Source organism: Mustela nigripes, chromosome 4 (assembly GCF_022355385.1).
Source record: "Mustela nigripes isolate SB6536 chromosome 4, MUSNIG.SB6536, whole genome shotgun sequence".
Classification (NCBI taxonomy): domain Eukaryota; kingdom Metazoa; phylum Chordata; class Mammalia; order Carnivora; family Mustelidae; genus Mustela; species Mustela nigripes.
Window position 1 is genome coordinate 36,809,344 of NC_081560.1, and position 19,516 is coordinate 36,828,859.

A 19,516-nucleotide genomic window follows, 5' to 3' on the forward strand; every position below is an offset into this window, starting at 1 on the left:
ATAAACAGACATATGGGGAAGTTAAAATGAATTATTCTTAGTTGATAATGAAGTTTTTCTGAAATCACATCTATGTTTATGTGAATTTAAAATGCAACAATGATTAAATAGGCTTTATCACACATTTTCCAATAAATTGAAAAGTGGGGGGTTATCTTACCCATAAAAAGAACTGAAGGCAAAAAAAAAAAAATTCAATGAGATGTCAGTCTAAATTCAATACCTATATGACAAGATAGAAAAATTTTGTATGTGCACTCTGTGGCTGAAATGAGGCAGATTTTTTGAAAAATAGCCAAGCTTACAATTATATCTAATGAGTGGAGTTAGAAGCAGGACCGTGTGTAAATTTTAAAGTATAGCCTAACACTCGGATCTGCACTGTCTGATGAAAGAAGGAGTAAGATGACAGGATTCAATGACCTGTTCATCTTCCTGTTTATCTAACAAGATTTATATTGGCAATTGCAATCTCATTTATCAAATAGTACCAAGACAAGAAGGTAGCCTCCTTCATGGGGAGAAGAGACATGGAAAGGTTGACTTTATAGCTGACCGTTTATCAGGCTATATGGTTGATACATAAAGAACAACAACAACAAAGAACAGCCAAAAAAACTTAGAGAAAGAAAAACCCCTGAAGGGGATAGGACTTATCGAAATAGATTTAGTAACAGACAGTAAAAATTTGGACATTTTAAATGGCTTGGTAGAGCAACCAGCAGTGTTTTGTACATAGTAGGTTAACAAGAAATATTTTTAAGAGGTAGAAGAGCATTTAAAGATTCCTGTAAGTTTCTCTTAGTAGCCTTCAACTCTCACTATTTTGTCTCCTTTTAATTCTTCTTTCCCTTTTTCTTAACATTAATGTCCTAGCCTCATGGTGCTCTACAGAAAGGGGTTCATGTATTTAAAAAAAAGAAAAAAAAAAGTGCTTGGGGAGAGGTCTGAGAGAAAGAGAGAACTGTGACACAGAAAAATATAAACAGATGACAAGGCTGAGTTTAGAACATATAAGGAAAAGAAGTAAAAGAGTAACATATGAAAATAGAACCATGTTTTAGTTCTTCCTTCTTATGTACAACCATACTGTTGACCTGGATGGTTAAATAAGGGGAGAACTCTTTCCTTATAGATGGTGTAAGACCTTATTTTAAGAGATCTAAAAATGACGTATCTGAGGTTCCAGCTCACCCTCAAACCATAACCTCACCGTAACTATGGTGAGCTTGTTGGCTTCCACACTAGAAGTGTCAGATGCAGAAGGCAAGTGTGTATTGGAGCCATCAATGGGGATGAAAAGAAGAAAAGTACCTACAAAAGGCGGAAACATTCTTCTCTGGTCACCGAGGGCAGACTGCACTGTTCACTTATTAGTATCCTAAACAGCTTCTCTTACTCTCTTTTCATTCCCCACAATTTACCACCAAACCAGAGGAGAGAGAAAAAGGGGGAAATAAAAGGAAAGAGAAGACAACATAAAAATGATGCTCCCAGCCACTCTCCTTATTTTCCCCTCAGCATTTTTCTATTGTAAACTGGTACCAGGGATGAAGAACACAGAAGAATCTCTATTAGAGATGCCAGGAATAGAAGATGGATTGTTCTTCCAAACCATACTACATAGCCATCTATTTTCTGACTAATCAAATTCATACAGCAGAACTGGGTGCTAAGATAATGGACTTAAACAAAAACCAGGACAGTCAAGTTGGATACAGAATTTTCATCATGGCTATCGCTACAATACACCATGGAGAGGTTCCTCACCTCGATTACTACTCCAGTGAGGCCACCTGGGGGATATTCAATGTTAGGGGAACACTTAGTGTGTCTCTTCTTCAGGTTTTCTTACTTCTCTAGTGTATTTAAAGCTACAGTTGCAATCATTCAATATTTAAAGGCAGCCAAGAAATGACATGTGATATGAATTCTTTATTTAGAGGACAGTTATCAAAGCATTTTATACTTCATTAAAAAGCCGTAAGAGTAATTATTAGGTCATCAGCAAATACTTTTTTCTTTTGAAAGAATTTCAATCATGTTTCATTGAATTGTTTCCCAAAAAAATCCTTCTAGTAGTTCTGCCTGCCCAACCTGACTGTAATTGGTGTACTTTCTGACAGGGGCATAAAGATTTGAGATATGGTTGTTAATTAAGTAGTACTGAATGACTCGAACTTAATATAGAAAGGGGCAAGAATTAAGGAGTTACCTTTTATCTTTTGGAAAAATTTTATTTACTGTATAAAGCTTGTAAATGGTTCAGTGTAAATAACTATGTTAAATGGCTCAAAGGAAAGATTTCTATTTTTGTTTTATTCTGAGAAAGTTTTACTGTTAACTTTTTTCCAATAAAATGTTAAATATATTTAACATGAAAATTTATAGTTTCTTTCCTATAAAGAACAAGGTAAGTATCTCACCTATTTTTTTATCATCTTTATTACTTATTGTACTCCAAAGAAACAATTCCTCTCTGAGAAGCTATATATGTACACATACATATATATATACACACACAGACACATGTAAATCTATACATATACACACACATATACCCACCCCTGAAACTTTTCCGACATTAGGAAAAAGTCATATAAGGTTGAGAAGATTCCAACTTAACTCTCACAAGTAGTTAATGTTTGTATTGTTTTGGAGAGGAATTTTTAGTTTTCCTAAATAGTAGGAGGGTATTATCTAAAGGAGACTGGATATATCCAAAAGCATTTCTTTTTTCTTTCTTTCTTTCTTTTTTTTTTTTATCCAAAAGTATTTAAAAGCAAAAGTTTATTCACATACGTTCTTGGTCAATTTGAAGTAACCACCAAAGTGAAGCTTACTGGGAGGACAGTTGACAAGGAAAAGCCAGGTTTCCAAATTTAAAATTACATGTTAACCACACACTTTATTTAGAAAGTGTATACATATGTATATATACATATATCAGCTAAGTATCTTTTGCTTTTTAATTAAAGCATCTACTTTACTGCATAACTGTATTTAGAGGGTGATTGATTTCAACATTTAATTATTGACTCCTAAGTCTGAGACTTAGTAAATAATTTGGTTTTTCTGCCCACATACAGATGAGATTAATATCAATGATAAAAAAGAAAGGTTTGTACAAATACAGCTACTTAGCTATTATACATCACACAAAGGGAAAAATATAAACTGAAATTTAGATATTCCTCACAGATTTTGGAAGAAAGATAAATCTCCAATTATCACTGGTAGGTCATCATATTTTTCTCCAATTCCTGAGGAAGAATTTGCATTTACATAATAAAGTGGGGTAAGAGAATAGATTTACATCAAAGAAAGACTGAGATATACAACTTATCAAAGAATAGTTCATGTGATAGTCCTGTCAATGGTTATTTGGTAAGAATCTGAAGATCTTTAACTTAAAAAGTATCTAAAACAAATCCAACAGACCTGACTACATACAACTAGAAATCATATATGAGAATACTCCCAAAATACTCACATACACACACATACATATATATAAAAACACAAATATTTTAACTCAAAATAAAGATTAAGGAATGGGAATGAGAAGTATGAAGTGCTTCCTCTGAAATTATGTAGAAATTAGTTTATTCTAGTAGTTGGTAGCATATCTCATTCATAACTCTCCTTCACTATTCTCTTTCTGCTTCCTGACCAGACAACACCAACATCTAAAAAAGCGCAATGCTGAGTGGATATGAGGGGTCATAATAATACAGAAAGCACTCAAAAGACATTCTGTATTGGTGCTAGGCAGTTGAGAAGAAGATGAAGGGTGAGAGAATAATATTACTCCTGTGGGCTTCCCAACTATTTCAACTTAAAAACAAACTCATTCTCAAAGTTTAGAGTATTTAGGATCCCAAATTAAATTTTCTCAAAAGTTATATTTGATATATAATAATTGTGTTTTCAGACCAGCATAATACCCATAGAAAATTCAAGCTGTAGTTGTGGAAAACTAAGATTTCAAATATATATCTTTTGTAATCAAAATATAATGAAATTTTTGGCTACCATCTGGTGGATATAAAAGATGTCCAAGGCACTGGCCGGTCCTATACATGTCCTGGTTTACCTAATGCTCAACAATCTTAAGAGAGTTGGTATTACACCCTTTCACTGCTGAGGAAGTTGCTGCTTAGAGTGGTTTAAGTAGTCTGTTAGAAGTTACATGGTCAGGAAGTCATCAAGTCTTCACTCAACCCTAGGCCTGACTGGTTTCACAGTTCAATCTTAGTAATATAGCTTGCTGCTTTGCAGGACCCATCATAAGAAAGGAATTGCTTGCTAGGAATAATGCGGTCTGGCAGATACATAGTTTAGATGCAGAGATATTACAACATCAGGGCTACTTCAATGTTTTGTACGGAAATCAGGGCAGAATATCTAGAAGTGGGTCTTGGCCAGATATACCAAAATGTATGCTTTTAGTAATTGTACAAAACCAGTTAATTACCATGATAATGTGCATATGAAAAATGCTTCCAAGTGTCAACTAATAACAACATGAACATAACTGCATTTCTCTTGGACAATCACTTCTAGGAATTAGGAATTAGAAAACAATGAATAACTGCTTATATTACCTGTCTCTTGGTATGGATATTCTAAGTCAGCTGCTCATAAACTGGAGGTTAGCTCACTTTGGGTCCTGGCTATGCCCACGGTTGGCATTTCCTCAACCACTAACCTCTATGTCTCTGCTCTTCATCCTCTTCATCTTCTTCCCCTCAGTACCTCATTCACTGACCTCAAAAGCGATCTAGCTTATACCACTTTGGTTTGTTGAGTAACTCTTTACTCTTTTGGCCTAACAGGCTCCAACCAAATGTCTCTGTTTTCCCAACAATTTTTGAAAAATAATATGAATGTTTATATTTGCATAGGAATATTTTTATAAATAAACTTATCTTTAAACTATGTTTTTCCTTTATGGAATACTGAATTTAATTCTTTTAGGGACAACGCAACATTTACCTTTGGAAATCAGCAACCAACTTGACGTCAGCTATGACCATCTTATGTTCAATAATCATGTGCTTCAGAAGTTTGTCTTGTTCATCCATAGGAAAATGTTCTTCACAGAAAATACAAGGCACAGATGGAGAACCTTCTAAAGCGGTGATGCCACCTGGACTTTCTGGCAGGGAAAGCGGCTCCAGGATACAATCCTTACTGTCTGGGAGAGAGAAAAAGAAAAAACAAAAGCGAAAAGAAAAAAAAAAAGAAAAAAGCTGAAATCAACTCTTCAGGATCATTTCTCACCTCCTGCATTAAAAGGATCCTAAAGATATTTACGTCTTTCCAAAATGAAAAATACACAGTGCCAGAGTACAGGATACTTTATTATCCTTTTAAATGGATTCTGCAACCTAGAAGCAGGGAGTGTTGCAAAGCAAGCTCAAGCTCCCCATTTGCAGGCTTGAATGGGGGAAAAACCCATTTGTCAGAGCAGCTGTTCAAGCATTCTTGGACACTGTCCAATGGCAGCAATTCCGGGGGTACTTGAAGGGGGACTGCTGCAAAATGCTGTGTTAAGGTTCTATGGCTCGACTGTGACCTATGGCTGATAGTCATCACATTATGGTAAGTAAACGGTATATACTGAGTCTCCAGATGATACCAAGCCAGTCTTTTAATCTGCTTCCTGTTGCAGCTGCAAACTCTTTCCTGTTTCTGATTACTTGTCAAGTGCAAAGAAGATAGCTCTCATATTGGGTTGACACAGCATGTGCTGGGTGGCCCAGGTGACAATTTTTGATGTTGACTTTTGTCTACCATTTGCTTTGTTACACAGTTACGTACCATAACTCAAGTTCTTGTGAACAAAGAGATGAATGCTGACTTACTAGACATACATAGTAAACATTTTTCCTGCTGATACTATTCATTTTCCTAACATCATCTATAGTATCTTTAAGAGTAGAACTGTGTAAGGTCTGTAGTTCTGAATTCAGGACTCAAACCACAGCCAGTTGTGTCAGGAGCCCTCTGCAGTCTTCCAGAGGGAAAAGGCTGCACCCGTCACCTTATGCAAGGTACTGAGTAGTAACTAACAAGGCAACTAGGGTGAGGTATTTAATATCTGAGGAAGGGCAGGGAATCTTCTTCATAAAGAAAGAGAGCTACTCCAGGGTGCCTGGGTGGCACAGTTAGTAAAGCACCCAACTTGGTTTTCAGCTCAGGTCCTGATCTCAGGGTCCTGAGATCAAGTCCCATGTTGGGCTCTGTGCTCAGCGCAGTCTGCTTAAGACTGTCTCTCCGTATTCCTCTGCCCCTCCCCTCAATTCTCTCTTTCCTTCTCCTTCTCTAAAATAAATAAATGTTGCAAGAGAGAGAAAGGAGGAAAGAAAGTAAGGAAGTAAGTAAGTTATTCCATAAAAAAGTCTTTGGAATTAGTGTACTACTAATTTTATTTCTTGTTTTTATATTACTTTAGCTTATTTCTAAAGGGCTTCTTAATTGCCTAATTCACAGAAACAGTCACTGGTGCACTGATAACCAGGCCTTAGCACTGGGTAAGCATTCATTCACTCCACAAAAATCAGCTGAGTAGCTTCTGAGTACTGGTCTTTTCTGCTTAATGTTGCATGACAGGATCCTTATTATTAAGGCTAAAGTGCTTGCAACTTATTTGACAATACAAATAAGTCGAAAGGATAGAGACGGAATGTATAGGGTTTATGCGAGCGTGGGGATAGGAGAGTCACTTAACTGAGCTGGATGAAAGGGTGTCCTCAAGGACATGTCCTCAATACATGATTCAAAATACTCTGCTCATATTAAAGTATGCTAAATTAAACTTTTATCTTAGTTCCATAAAATTATTTAACACAGAAAAGGTGAAAATAGGATATATATGACAATGGAGAGACTATTTAAAATATACAAGCACTTCAAGAAGCACTATTAACAAAAGTGATGTTATCAACTATTACATTTATTAAATTATGCAATGGAAGCAAGGGATTCTGGAGTTCTATAGTTTTTCAGTTGTAGGTTAAATTATGTAGGAACTTAAACCCTCATGTTAAAAATAAGACGGGGGAAGAGAGGTAATATACTTATGAAACTATATTTTACATTCACTAGAATGGGACAATAAAAGACAACACATATTCTAAATAAAGGTACCATCAGTGAACATTAGCTGCCATCTAGAAAATAACAGGTACCATCCTACACCCTTCCCCCTTAAATTGAATGATGTGTATGTAAATTCATTTTGTCTGACTATAGAAAACAATGTATTAATCATCATCAATAGCAAGAGCTAACATTACTAAGTGTTTGATATTTGTAAATTACCAGCAGAGGCCTTCAGGGCACTTTCTCAATCATAGCTACCTTTCCCAATTAGTACTATTATAACCCCCGTCTTACAGATTAGACTACTGAGACTTAGAAAAGTTAAATCAAGGGACCTAAACACAGTAAGTTAAGACTAACTTCAAACAATACACTATTCTGCCCCAGTTCCAAAAGTCATTTCCCCAAATCTGTTTTTCTGTATATATTCAGTGCTATTTTGAATTCATATGTGTTTATAAGGCACACCGAATTTCTGTGTATCCTGCCAGTGTCCTGTAGTCTCCGCAATACTACTTCCACCAACAAATCTCAGTTCCCCACCTCCTCCAAAAACCACTGGGTACAGTTTATCTCCATCATTGTCTGTATGCTTTCCCAGAGTTTCACTATAAATTCTCTAATGTTCTTCCGTGGTTCATCTTTCCTCCCTTTTGTATGTTCAAAGTCCAGTTTCTCTTTCTTCAAATTATTCTTGAGAGAATGAAACTAAATGTTCACACATCCTAGAGTCAAACTGCTTGTGGTTACTATAAAGACATATAGGAACAAAATCATATATATGCAAATTTCATGTACGAAGAACTTGTGGTTTAGAAGGTGCTATGTTGCTTTGGGAGCTCAAGTTACTATGTAACCCAGAAAAGAAACAAAAATTTTTACAGGCTTATTTATTTATTTGAGAGAAGGAGAGAGTGAGCATCTGCACAGGGAGGAGGGGCAGAGAGGGAGAGAGAAACTTTAAGCAGACTCCATGCTGAGTCCGGAGCCCAACTTAGGGGCTTGATATCACAACCCTGAGCTCATGACCTGAGCCAAAATCAAGAGTGAGACACTCAATCAACTGAGCCATCCAGGCACTTCCAGAAATAAAAATTTTAATAGAACATTTTGGACAGCAAGATTTTAGTGTTCTGACTCCTTAATCATTTATCATCATGCTCAAATTTACAACAGCATTGATTAAAAGAAGTAATTTGTTTACCTACTTGTCTTTCTTTTTCCCACTTTGGATTGTTAATCCCTGCAAGGCCAGATGAGTCCTGGTCATCTTTATTTATCCGGCATGTATACTGTGTCACCGCACCAGGACTGTCACCACCACTGGGGGTTCATTTGTGCAAGGCACTGTTAAGCACTTCATATGTGCAGTATTAACTTTATACGTGTAGTATTAACCCAGTCAACCCCCATTATAGCCCGAGGCCAGAGATTCCATTTCCTTCCCTATTTTATAGTTGAGGAAACTGAGATACTGAGACGCTAAGTGCCTTGCCCTAGATAGCTAGTAAGTGGTGGAGCAGGGTTTGAATCCAAGTGGTCTGGTTTAAGCATTAGACTGAAGAAGTTGGACCTTTTCCTATAAGAAGTAGAGCCACTCCTATGTTTAAACCACTTTGGGGAGAATGGATGAGAAAGAGACGTCTAAGTCTCAGGATGAGGAGATCGGCCAGCTGGGAAATGACTGCAGAGCCCAGGATGGAGGCAGCAATGTTAGCAATGCTTCGAGGGGATGACGAGAGGAGAGGCTGCAGAGATTAAACTGACAGTTCCTGATTACTGATTGGCCATAGGGAGTGAAGACAACTAGGATGCCTAGAAACTCTGGCGAGTTTCTGAATGGGGAGGCAGTATGAATTAGAGGTGCCAGTCACCAATCTAGAAATGTATGTAGAAAAGCAGGTGTTTTTGTTCTGAGACAGGGATGGATAATAAGTTAAGCTTTAGATGAACCCACGTGACCTGCTCCAAAGTTAGATATTCCTGGCATGGGTCCTGGACAAGGGCAGCAGTCACTGGAATTTCACGTGATGCATTTGTGTTATTTCCTCTGTTTGCTAGCACCCCAACCCCCCAAGTCCTCTTGAGGGTTTGACTCACTCCATCTCTCCATGCCCAACAATAGCAAATATCTCTGTTGTAACATGTGTCTCTAGGACAGTTTGGGAACTCCTCAAGGTCAAGGACTAAATTTTATTTTCATATCTCTAGTGTAGACTATAGACTGCCTGAACTACAGAGAGTATTGGATAAATGTCTGAAAGGACTCAGTTTCTAGGTAAGTCCCATTTCAGGGAACACTTGTGGCTGTCTGACTTTAGGGAAGTGAGAGAAACAGAGAATAATTACATCCAAATCCTTAGAGCTGCGGGCCTTGGTATAACGAGCCCGCTGGTAATAAAGAATGCAAAAATTACACTAAATTCTAAGGTAACAAGTATTATTGAGTTCTTTTTTTTTTTTTTTTTTAATTTTCATGCATACTGGCCAGTAGACAAGAGACAAGAGGCATTTGGAATGCAGAGTAAATTATACCACTCCATCAGAGGATGTTTCTATGGGAAAGGCCTGAATCTCAAGTATATTTTACCTTACAGTAGTGGTTTCCAAATCTGTTGACATTACATCACCTGGAGGGCTTTTAAAAAGTAATGATTTTAAGACTTTGTTGTGGACTGAGGAAATGTACTCTAACCAAGCAGTAGTTCCTAAACTAAAGTCTGAGGATCAGTGGTTCAAAGGATGATTCCATGGGGATTATGGACATCTTGATGAAATGTGAGAGTATAATGAACTCATGGAAAAGTCTATAAACAAGGCCTTGTGGCAAAGCTTACCTGGTACTGTATTCTGTCCTAAGGAGAGCTTCTCAAACACTACGCACAAGGTCAGCAGAGATAACTCAGTAAGAGTTGTCCAAGAGATTATTTCTAGCTGCCACCATAAGAATCATAGCTACAGGGCCGCCTGGGTGGCTCAGTTGGTTAAGCAACTGCCTTGGTTCAGGTCATGATCCCAGAGTCCCTGGATGGAGTCCCACACTGGGCTCCAGCTCCATGGGGCATCTGCTTCTCCCTCTGACCTTCCCCCCTCTCACTCTCTCTCTCTCTCAAATAAATAAATTCTTAAAAAAAAAAAAAAAAGAACCATAACTACAACTTATCACATGGTTAAAAAAAATACAGAAATATAGAATTCTTTGCTACAGGGACCTTGAACTTGAAAAGGCAAAAGGAAAAAAACTTACATCTAGCTCCTTTCAGCAAAGAGGCAAAGCATCTTGGAAAGTCTGCTTTGGCCCCAAATCTGCTTCACACATTCGTTACAAATTAACAACAACAAATTATCTGCTCTAGTTCTCACTTTGAACAGCAACTCTGTTCAGATGAACTGTAAAAAATACCATCCCAAGAGAACTGAATTTTTGAGGAGATCCTATGCTGATTATAAATAATTTTACTGACTGGGTAAATCCCCGAAGTGTCAAATTATTACTCTAGGATCCTGCTTCTTGAAGTTTTAATGTGCTTACAATTCACCTGGAGACTTTGTTAAAATGCAGATCCAGATTCAGGAGGTGTGGGGGCCAGGGAAACATGCCAATCCAATCTCTTGCTGCTATGAGCGTAATTGAAAGATAGTCTCAGGTGCTATGCTCTGAAATCCTACTTGCACTGAAGCCAAGCTTCCACAGGCTGGTCTCAGTAAATGATTAGAGGCAGCAGAAATGGTAACGCAGACTGGTTCCTGTGAGACATGAAATTTCACTGACATGTGACATTGGCTGGAGGACTCCCATCAGCTTGTCAGAAACTTGCTTACAACTGTGCCGCAGTCTGACAGTCTCCTCCACCACCTCTCCTTCCCTCTTTCCTTCACAGGAGTCAGACCTACATTGCTACCTCCTCCAGCACGCTCTCCTTTCTCCTCCTCTGGTATCTCCCCGCCAAATCTCTTACACGTCAAATCCCATCTTAGTGTGTGCTTCTTGGAGGACATGAACTAACAAAGTAGGTCTAGGAGGTAAAAAGGCTTGAAATTCTGCATGTCTGAGCTCTCAGGTGATGTCTGTCTGCTCATCCACAGGCATACTCTGAGTAGTAAGGTTCTACTGAGGGAACAAAACCAGTCACAAACTCATAATACATCTGTGTGCTAAAATGACAACCCTAGACTTTATAGTGTATCATTTCTGCCAGGTAGATAAAAGCTGCTGGTGCTTTGAAGGAAAAATAAGAAGCTTCTGAGGTTTCTGTCCCCCTTAAGTCAAATGAGAAAAGCCCTTATCAACAAATAATTGATGAGATGTTTTTCAGCATCCCTTCAAGGGGAACTGCACAACACCTCACACATCCCTTCAAGCCCTTTAAGGAAGCATCCACACTTGGCTTTGCACACTACCACCACACTGCTAAAACTCTGAAGGGGGGAAAAAAAAAGCAGTATTTTGGTGATATACTCGTAATGTGGTGATACACTCAACCCAGATCAAGTAAGTTTAGTTGCTACTCTTATCCCACTCTGATAATCTAATTGATAATCATAAAATCTGGAACAAAGATGGGCAGGGTATTTCTGTTTTTGTAGTTTTAACTTAGAAAATGCTATAAACAAACACCTAATTTCCAAAGTAAAGATTTCTTTTACATTTGTTCTTTATTTATATTAGTGTAATTTACTTGATGATTGCTTTCTTTAGTATTTTATCAAGTCAGATAATATTTTTCGGGCCTGTTCTCTAAGCTTTTGATTTGACAAACATCATCCCTTTCCATAGGACTCCGATGCCAACTTAAGCTCATTTATTATGTCTTAGTTTTATTCTGAAAGTTAAACTCCAAGAAGGTAACTTTATTTCTAAGTTCTTGAGGGTCCTTCTCTTGTAGCTAAAAAAAAAAAAAAAAAAAAAAAAAAAAAGAATCTCTACTTCCTATCTGGTTTTTTTTTGCCAGTTCCTTAATTTCTAAGTGTGCACCCCATACAGATGCATTTGGAAAATGGAGAAGACTAGGTCTGGTCTTTTTTTTTTTTTTTTAATTTTTTATAAACATATAATATATTTTTATCCCCAGGGGTACAGGTCTATGAATCGCAGGTTTACAGGTTTACACACTGGGTCTGGTCTTTTTAACTATAACCTATCTCTAAAGCTCAGAGTAAGAATGTAAGACCCTTGGGCACTTGGGCAGCTCAGCTGGTGAAGCCACTGCCTTCAGCTCAGGTCATGATCCTGGAGTCCCAGGACTGAGTCACACATCGGGCTCCCTGCTTGGCAGGGAGTCTGCTTCTCCCTCTCACCCTCCCCACTTTCATGCTCTCTCTCTCTCTCTCTCACTCTTTTTCAAATAAATAAATAAAAATCTTAAAAAAAAAAAGAATGTTAAGACCCTTATTTAACTACTCTTGGGCTAGTAATTCATTTTGTAAATTACTGAGACTTCGTATTAAAAAGATTAATTTACTATACAACTACTAAGAGTAGAGGAATATGGGCAAGGGGGGGTGCACTTAAGTGAGTGTTATTATACATTCTTGACACCATACTGAGACTGCTGCGGAGGCTGTGCTGAATTCGTACACTCAACTATAGCTGGTGGGTTTGCCACAGCCTTTGGTATGGAAAGAGGGTTATAAACACACTCAACCCTTAAACCTGTGCTTAGAAATTTAAGAAGCAAATTTAACATGAGCAAAAAGCTATAAAAACTTTATTACAACATTGCCTATAAAGCAAAGTAATAGAAACAACCTAAGTGTCATGCAAATGAAAACCAGTTTTTAAAAATATGGCAGGGGTGCCTGGGTGGCTCAGTCAATTAAGCACCTGGCTTTGGCTCAGGTCATTATCTCAGGGTTCTGGGACTGAGTCCTGCATCAGTCCAGTGGGAGTCTGCTTGTTTATTTCCTCTTCTACTTTAGCCCCTCCTCTATTTGTGTTCTCTATTTCTCAAATAAAATCTTTAAAAAAATAAACTATGGTGTATCTGCGCTGTATGTCATGCATTTGCTAAATGACAATTATGAAGACAACGGAGAAATACTGTAAAACATGTCTGATATTTGCTGAAAAGAGCCTAATCCACAATGAATTGCATACAATTCCTCACACACCCATACATGTTACATATACTCACAAAAAAGACTTAAAGAAAACATCTGAAAAGAAAAACAATGAGAGATTATGAATGCATTAATGTACCCCCAATTTTCTTTAAAACTGATTTTTTTTTTTGAGAGAGAAAGCCAAAAGCACGGAAGCTTTGCGCAGGGGTGAGGGAGGGGGAGACGGAGGGAGAGAATCTCAAGTGGGCTCCACACTCAGCACTGCGGCCAGCACAGAGCTTAATCTCATGACCTGAGCTGAAATCAAGACATGGATGCTCAACCAACTGAGTCACCCAGGCGCCCCAACACTGAAAAATTTTAAATAAAAAGCAAGTTATCTGATGAGTTTCTAAATGTGACTGTGACAGATAAAATGAAGAGAAAGAAATTAAGCAAGTATAATTTTATTTGGCCACTTTCTAAGTTTTGACATTTAAGATGAAAAATTTTGATTAAATTTACCATTTTAAAATTGAGTGCCTACTATGCAGAAAGTATATGTTAGACACTATCAAAACTATGAAGATTATTAATATAAAATCCCTATCCTGAACAAGTTGCTAGAGGTAACTATGAGACAACTACACAAATTATATTAGTCAACATATGCAAAGTTCACCATAGGAATCAAGGGTTAAGGAATAGTGAGGGGAAAAAACAACACAAATCAGGATAAACAAAGGAAATTCTCCATAGAGGATTCCTAAAATGGTAAAGAATTCCATCAAGTATATATACGTAATTAAAAAGCCAAAATAGCCAATTAGTACTAGGGCCTAAGTAAGAAAAAGCTGCAAGGGTAGATGGACCACACGTTGGTGGGCCTTAGTGCCAGTCCAAAGAGTTATATTTAATTTGGAAGTTGTGAGTAGATTCAGAAGGTCTTTAAGGAAGTAATACAACATATTAAGTCACAAAACAAGACTTAACAAAATGAAAACACAACAAATATATGGGATGCAGTAAAAAACGGGACTAATAGGGAAGCTTACAGTGGTAAATGCCTATGTTAAAAAGAAGAAGGATCTCATGAACAATCTCACTCAAGGAATTAGTCAAAGAACAACAAACTAAACTTAAATTAGCATAAGGGAGGAAATAATAAAGATTAGGACAGAATGAAAATAAAATACAAAGTCAATAAAATTAAGAATTGGTGTTTTGAAAAGATAAACAAAATCGACAAACCTTTAGTTAGAAAAAAGACTCCAAATCAGATATGAAAGAAGGGAAAATTATAACTGATACCACAGAAATACAAGGAATCGTAGGAAACTACTATGAATAACTATATGCCAGCAAAATGTATAACCTAGATGAAATGGATAAATTCCTAGAAACATACGACCTGCCATACTGAATCATGAAGATAAAGAAAATGTAAATAGACCTATGAAGAGGTTGAATCACTAACCAAAAACCTCCAAAGAAAAGCCTGGCAACAGATGACCTCACAGAAGAATTCTACCACACATTTAAAGACAGTGCTATTCCTTCTCAAACTCCTCCAAAACATCAGAGGAGTGAAATACTCCCAAATTTACTTTATGAGGCCAGCATTAGCCTGATACCAAAAACAGACAAAGACATTACAAGAAAACTACCAGCCAATATCCCCAATGAATACACATGCAAAAATCCTCAACAAAATACTAGCCAAATGCAATGGCACATTAAAATAATTATATGCGATAATAAGCAGGATTTATCCCTGGGATGCAAGGATGAAAATTAATCAGGATAAAAACACTCAACAAACTAGGAAAAGAACATTTCCCCCAACAAAATGAAGACCATTTATGAAAAGCTCACAGTTAACATCATATTCAATTGTGAAAAACTGAAAGCTTTCCCTCTAAAGTCAGGAACAAGAAAGGATGCTCACTCTTGCCACTTCTATTCAAAAGAATACTGGAAGTTCTAACAAGAGAAATTAAGCAAGAAAAAAGAAATAAATTATCCAAATCAGAGAAAAAGTAAAACTATCTGCAGATGACATGAATTTATATGCAGAACACCACAGATTACACACACACACACACACACACACAACTTATAATGAATAAAATTCAGGCAAGTTGCAGTTTACAAAATCAACATGGACGAATCATTTGTGTTTCTATAAACTAACAGTGAATCTTCTGAAAAGGAAATGATTTCATTTAAAACAGCATCAGAAAGAGTAAAATACAGGGTGCCCATAGCTGGCTCAATTGGTAGAGCACATGACTCTTGATCTTGGGGTGGTGAGTTCAAGCTCCACATTAGCTGTAGAGACTACTTAAAAACAAAATGTTATAAAGAAAAAAAAAGAGTAAAATACTTAGGAATAAACTTAATCAAAAAGGCAAAAGACTTATACTGAAAACTACAAAAACTGTGAAGAAAGAAATTGAGATACAAATAGTCAGGAAGACAGCCTCTGTTCATGAACTGGAAGACTTAAATGTTAAAATGGCCACATTACTCAAAGCAATCTACAAATTCAATGCAATCTCTATCAAAATCCCAATGGGATTTTTGCAAAAATAGAAAAAAACAATCCTAAATTTATATGGAACCACAAAGGACTCTGAATAGACAAAACAATCTTGAGGAATGAAGAGGAACAAAGCTGGACACATCATACTTCCTGACTACAAAACATATTACAAAGCTACAGTAATCAAAATACATGGTACTGGCATAAAGACAGATATATAGAGATCAGAGAACAGAACAGAGAGTCCAGAAATAAACCCACACATTTGTCAAATCATCTTTGACAAAGATGCCAAGACTACATAATGGGAAAGGATAGTTTCTTCAACAATCATTTGTTAAAGAACACCATTTGTTGTGTAAACTAGATATTCATATGCGAAATAATGAAATCATTTATCTCCTTACCTTGTAGCACACACAAAAATCAACTCAAAATGGACTGAAGACTTAAATGTAAGCCAGTCACAAAAGGACAAGTTCTGTACAACTCTGCTTATATGAAGGACCTAAAGTAGTCAAATGCAGATAAGCAGAAGGTACAATGATGGTTGTCTGGGGACAGAGGAGGGGCAAATGCAGACTGGTTGTTCAACTTAGTATAGAGTTTCAATCATGCAAGGTAAAAAAGTTCTAGAGATCTGCTGTACAACAATTACACATATTTAAAAATACTAGAGGTACCTGGGTGGTTTGGGCAGTTGGATGTTGCCTTTGATTCAGGCATGGTCCTGGGGTCCTGATTTAGAGTCCCATGTCAGGCTCCCTGCTCTGCAGGGCAGTCTGCTTCTGCCTCCCCTCCTGCATTGTGCTCTCTTACTTGCTCTCTCAAATAAATAAATAAAATCTTAAAAAAAAAATATTGCGCATTTGGTTTCATAAACTCCTATTAAGCAGCGCTGCGCAAGTTACTTAACCTCTCATAGCCTGTTTCCACACCATAAAATGGATTAAGCATGATGAGAGCACTGATAGAGTTGTTACGAGGGTTAATTGAGGAAATTAATGTAAAGCACAGAGATGACTGACACACAAGCTTGGCAAACATTAGGTCCTATTGTTACTACTGATAATTATGAGTAAGGCTGTAAGTTTGAGGATAGGCATTATCTACATTGGTATGTATTAGAAGTTCCTGTGGACTGGAGCACCTGGGTGGCTCAGTCAGTTAAGCGTCTGCCTTTGGCGTGGGTCATGATCCCAGGGTTCTGGTATCAAAGCCCACATTGGGCTCTCTGCTCCGTGGGGAACAGGGAGCCTGTTTCTCCCTCTCTTTCTCTCTCTTCCTGTCTCTTATGAATAAATAAACAAAGTATTAAAAAAAAAAGAAGTTCCTGTGGATTAATTCAAAATACACATTCTATGGCCCTAACATGGACCTAAAGGATAAAATCATATGAGGATGGAGCCCACGTTTCTAAAGCATAGGATCACTTTGTAACTATTTACTCTTAGGTTCTGATTACATTGTTGAAATTCAGAGGCTTCTGCATTCTCTTGATTACCTTGTTATTTCTGTAGCACATTATAATAAAAGAAAACTCAATGAGATTTTTAATATCGAGATAAGGGTAGTTGAAGAAATTTATACTGATAGCCACAGTTTTCTGAACACATGAGGTCTCAAACCATACTGAAAGGCAAGAGCTTAAGGAAAAATAGAAGAGACTTTGAACTACTACAATGGAAAATGCAATTTAGATACAACAAGATAAAAAAGAAATCATAGTAGAAAAGCCCTGAAGGCCCAGCTAAGGTTAGCTAGAAGTCCAACTTTGGGACAACTTTATTTTTCAGTAAAAGATTTGTATTCTGTGCCTAAAAGCAGCTGATTTTTCTTAAAACATGTATATTTTAGGTTGTCAAATCATGCATCCCTACAGAAACACATATACATATATACATAATGATAAGATTCTTAAGTAGGCTATTTTAGAAACATCTAACCCAGTGCTGTCCAATAGAACCACCCGAGACAAAGGAAGTATTCTGTATCTGCTCTGTCCAGTATGGTCCATTACCCACATGTTGTTACTGAGCACTGAAAATATGGACAGTAAGACTAGGGCAACTTTAATTGTGTTTAATTTTAATTTAAGTAGCTGTAAGTGATTATTGGCTGTCATATTATATAGGGCAGGTCTAATTAGTGCTGAAGTTCTTAATGTTGGGTCCACACGCACCTCGGTGATTCAGAGTCTCAGGTCTATGGAATTCAATGTGAAACGTACAATTCAAAATTATATGTATGTGAATTTTTCTGGGAAGAAGGTCTTTGATTTAATAGATTCTTAAAGAATTCTGGGGACTCCCAAAAGTTTAAAAACTACCTATCTTGTCAATATATTTCTATCATTTCATCTAACATTTTTATTTATGATGTGTATGTGAAGTGTCCTCATGCTGGGATTTCAAGCAATCAAATAACTAACTAAATTAATCACTGTTCTGCAGTAGGATTTAAATTATCTCACTTTGCAGCCAGAGCAGGAGGAGAGAGCCTGACGACAGAAGAGGCATAATTATAATGGGTATAATGTAGAAACTACAGACAAATCCCCTGGCAAAACTATTTTTTTTAAAAAAACTGGTTATCACAGTGCCTAAAATCCCTGCCATTAAAGTCAGTGCTTTGGACTACTGTTTCTGGAAGTAAAATGTTATCTTTTATATAAATACAGGAATTTACTATCTGACAACAGTCACAGTTGTTTTCTTTATCTATGGTCTCTAGTCCAGAGAGTCTCTAATAGGACCAGATTCTCACATCTTGTCTACAATAAAGATTTGAGAAAAAGCAACATGTTTTCCACATAGAATCTGGATCAACAACTCTCTTGCTCCCCAAAGATTTTTTTTTTTTTTAACATTCCTGTTCTATAAAGAAAAACTGTTTCAGGTGTTAAGCTCTACAGCACATTCTATCACCTAATTCTTTTTTTTTTTTTTTTTTTTAAGATTTCATTTATTTATTTGAGAGAGAAAGCACACGTGCCTGGGCTGGGGTTGGGGGGTGCAGTGGCGGGGACAGAGGGAGAAGGAGAAGTGGACTCCCTGATGAGCAGAGAGCCTGACTCCTACCGCCTAATTATTTCTAGTGAAGCAGGTCTGTTCAGTTTGTATGCAAGCATTATCAATACCAGAGATGAGTCAGAAAAAAGACTGGATGACAACATGTGGATGGATGACAACCATTCTGCTATGAATCTGGAGCTATTACCATGTCCAATCTTTCTAGAAATACTCAGAAATTGCTTTCTTATGTATCTCCAAAGTACTGTTCATCCTATTAAATTCCCTAAGGATGGCTCAGAAGTTGCTTATTTGTAGATTTTCTCTTTTTGTCTAGAAAACTCTCAATTAGCTTAGGAGCTACTAAAAAATAGAGCGTAGGAGCAAACCATATAGTAGACTAAAGGTTGTAGAAATAGGTTGATTTCTACCCTACTATGGCTAATGAGATAACACCATTAAGTTCCTTTTCCTTATTATACTATGAAAACACTGCAGAGAAATTTTGGCTGCTGCCTCCCCTCCATGCTGCATTTCTTACTTTCAAAACTACCTAATAGTGAAAACGTAATTTAAATAAAAACTTGAAACAAAAACAAAACATAAAAAAGTTTCCTCTCAGGCAACTTTGGTGTAAAACTGGGAAACTAAACGGTATGCTGGTTTCATTTCTTGGCTATAGAGTAATATGTTTCTGGATTATTCATGATACCTTAACTATTCCATTAAGAGGAGTTAGTAGTGTCTAATGCAGTAGTAACAATAACGTTACTTATTACTTACAATGTTCCCAAACAGCAGCAGCTGT

At 36.9% G+C, this 19,516-nt stretch overlaps 1 protein-coding gene across 4 annotated transcripts in view; it reads right to left on the reverse strand.

The window, feature by feature from the left end:
- Positions 1 to 19,516, reverse strand: part of ZNF277 (zinc finger protein 277) — a 104,160-nt gene that overhangs the window by 40,691 nt on the left and 43,953 nt on the right. For 2 of the 4 annotated variants that reach the window (XM_059396550.1, XM_059396553.1), the window contains one exon: positions 4,999 to 5,196. In XM_059396550.1, coding sequence (XP_059252533.1) covers positions 4,999 to 5,196 — 198 coding nt within the window. Of the gene's footprint in view, positions 1 to 4,998; positions 5,201 to 19,516 lie in introns of all 4 variants that reach the window. The other 2 variants (XM_059396551.1, XM_059396552.1) reach the window with 1 other exon arrangement.